This window comes from Octopus bimaculoides, chromosome 8, assembly GCF_001194135.2.
Source record: "Octopus bimaculoides isolate UCB-OBI-ISO-001 chromosome 8, ASM119413v2, whole genome shotgun sequence".
Taxonomy (NCBI): Eukaryota; Metazoa; Mollusca; class Cephalopoda; order Octopoda; family Octopodidae; genus Octopus; species Octopus bimaculoides.
Genome location: NC_068988.1, coordinates 1169561 through 1172551, shown reverse-complemented (window position 1 = coordinate 1172551; position 2991 = coordinate 1169561). Strand labels below are relative to the sequence as shown.

Genomic DNA, 2991 nt, shown 5'->3' with positions numbered 1-2991 from the left:
CTGGTGTAGCCATCTGGTTCACCAGTCCTCTGTCTAATCGTCCAATCCATGCTAGCGTAGAAAGCGGACTTTAAATGATGATGATAATGATGATGTGTGTGTGTATATATATATAGATATAAATATGTATGTATGTGTGTATATATAAATATATATGTGTATAAATATATATGTATGTGTGTGTATATATAAATATATATGTTTATAAATATATATGTATGTGTGTGTATATATATATAAATATATATGTATATAAATATGTGTATGTGTGTATATACATATATATATATATACACACACACACACACACACACACACGCTTTTCTTTTTGTAATGGATTAATATTTATTGAACACTAATTATAAATCATGTTGCTAATAACTTTGTATATTTGTGAAGTTGACAGCAGAATTGCTAAACTTCCGTTTGCCAGTATTTTATGTTAGTTTATCTTCGTCAGGACACTTAATTTTACAGAGGCTGATATTTATGAATTGCGTGCACCTATCCATGTTGTGTTGTATGCCGCTTCTGGGTCAGATTTATTTAACTCTTCTATATTTTGTAACAGCTAAGCTAAAGCATTTTGCAATATTATCATCATCATCATAGTGAGCTGGCAGAATCGTTAGCATGCTGGGTGAAATGCTTAGTGGTATTTCATCTACCGCTACATATTGAGTTCAAATTCCGCCGGGGTTGACTTTGCCTTTCATCCTTTTAGGGTCGATAAAATAAGTACCAGTTGAGTACTGCGGTCGATGCTATCCCTTAAAATTGCTGGTTGTGTGCCAAAATTTGAAACTAATATTGTTGTTGTTGCTGTTATTTGGATGGTTTGACTTAAGGCTGGTAAGCCATGAGGCTGCACCAGGCTCCAATCTGATCTGGCAATGTTTCTACATCTGGATGCCCTTCCTAACGCCAACCACTCCGAGAGTGTAGTGAGTGCTTTTTACATGCCACCAGCACCGGAGCCAGTCAGGCGGTACAGGCATCGGCCATGTTTGGATGGTGCTTTTTATGTGCCACCGGCACGGGGAGCCAGTCAGGTGGCTCTGATGGTTTAAGTTGGCTTCAGCTCCAAGAATAGATAATTCTTTCTTTTATTCTTTTATTCTTTTCAGTCATTTGACTGCAGCCATGCTGGAGCACCACCTTTAGTCAAGCAAATTGACCCCAGGAGTTATTCTTTGTAAGCTTAGTACTTATTCCATCGGTCTCTTTTGCCGAACCGCTAAGTTACAGGGAGGTAAATACACCAGCATCAGTTGTCAAGCAATGGTGGGGGGACAAACACACAAACACACACACACACACACATATATTTTGTATGACAGGCTTCTTTCAGTCACAAGGCCTTGGTCGGCCCGAGGCTATAGTTGAAGACACTTGCCCGAGGTGCCACGCAGTGGGACTGAACCCAGAACCATGTGGTTCATGAGTAAGCTACTTACCACACAGCCACTCCTGCTATGAATACAAAGAATCTCAGAAATATTTCTACCTTCATTTCATGGAGTATTTTATTCAGTTTATTATTTTCTAAATGAAAGATTTTATAAAATTGCACATTTGCAGAGTTCTATGAATTCCTCTCTTCCGGACAGAGAAAGACTCCTTTAGTTTTGGATTTGATTCTCCCAAAGAAATTTCTGATCCCTTTGGCATCAATAACTTGGAAATGTTTCCAATGTTTTCTTTTTACCAAACCAATGTACAGATGTGGTTGTTGTTGTTGTTGTTGTCGTTGTCGTTGTTAAGAATCCAGGTTGCACAATGTTTTTCTAGACTCAACTAATGACGCTTCTCTCATTTTTCTCTGACCTCACAAAAAGGGGAAAATGAATTCTCTGTATCTTTGCTAATTCTCTTCTCTTTTGTTCTTTCACTTGTTTCAACGATTTGACTGTGGCCATGCTGGGGCACTGTCTTGAAGAAGTTTAGTTGAACGAATTGACCCCAGCGCTTATTATTTTGTTTTTTAAAGCCGGGTACTTATTCTGTTGGACTTCTTTGCCAAACTGCTATGTTATGTGGATGTAAATACACCAATACCGGTTGTCAAGTAGTGGTGGTGGGGACAAACACATGCACACACACACACACACACACACACACACACACACACACACACACACACACAGACACACACACACACACACACATGCAACAGGCTTCTTTCAGTTTTCATCTACCAAATCTGCTCCCAAGGCTTTGGTTGGCCTGAGGCTATAGTAGAAGACACTGTGTGGGACTGAACCCACAATCATGTGGCTGGGAAGCAAACGTCTTACCACACAGCCACGCTTGTGCCTATCTTATTAATTCTATTCTATTTATTATTTTTTTTTGCTGCTTTTTGTTCTATTCCATGCCATTCTGTTTTGTTTTTCTCTCAGGAGAGCTGGCCCTTGATAACCTTGTTATAACCAAGTCTTGTTGTAAGGAAGACGTGAAAGGTTTGATGTGCAACCTGTTTATTTTAGCATGTTTTGTTCTATTTTTTTTATTCTGTCCTATCTTGTTTCCTTTCCCTTTTCTTGTCCCCTCCACAGGTTGTTGTCAGTGGCTAACATTACCTTTGTGTTGTTTGATTAGTTTCCTTGAAAAACAAAAACTGAAAAACAAAACAAAACAAAAAAAAAAATCGAAAACAAAAGAAAAGTCATAACTATTTAATTTGATCTGAAAACTGTTATTCCTTCAGAATTTCCCTGCTGACATTTGCTCATCAATTTAGCCACACTCTATCATTATCACTGTAAATCTTATTCGCAGGTCTTTGATTAATCTCTTTCATTTTACGGTAATTCATTAGTGAATAATGTTATGTTGAGAGTAAGTTCCATTTCCTCTGATTCATCTTTGGTTTTTCGTACATCATCAGTAATACGGGTATATGGCGTAGTGGTTAAGAGTGCGGGCTACTAACCCCAAGATTCCGAGTTCGATTTCAGGCAGTGACCTGAATAATAATAATAATAACAT

The 2991-nt window shown here is 38.0% G+C and overlaps 1 protein-coding gene across 1 annotated transcript in view; it reads left to right on the top strand.

Annotated features, from left to right (window-relative positions):
• The window catches only part of LOC106872539 (uncharacterized), a 122894-nt gene that overhangs the window by 76585 nt on the left and 43318 nt on the right, over positions 1–2991 (top strand). The window contains exon 5 of the mRNA XM_052969890.1: positions 2237–2462. Within this exon, the coding sequence (XP_052825850.1) occupies positions 2237–2462 (226 nt within the window). The remainder of the gene's footprint in view (positions 1–2236; positions 2463–2991) is intronic.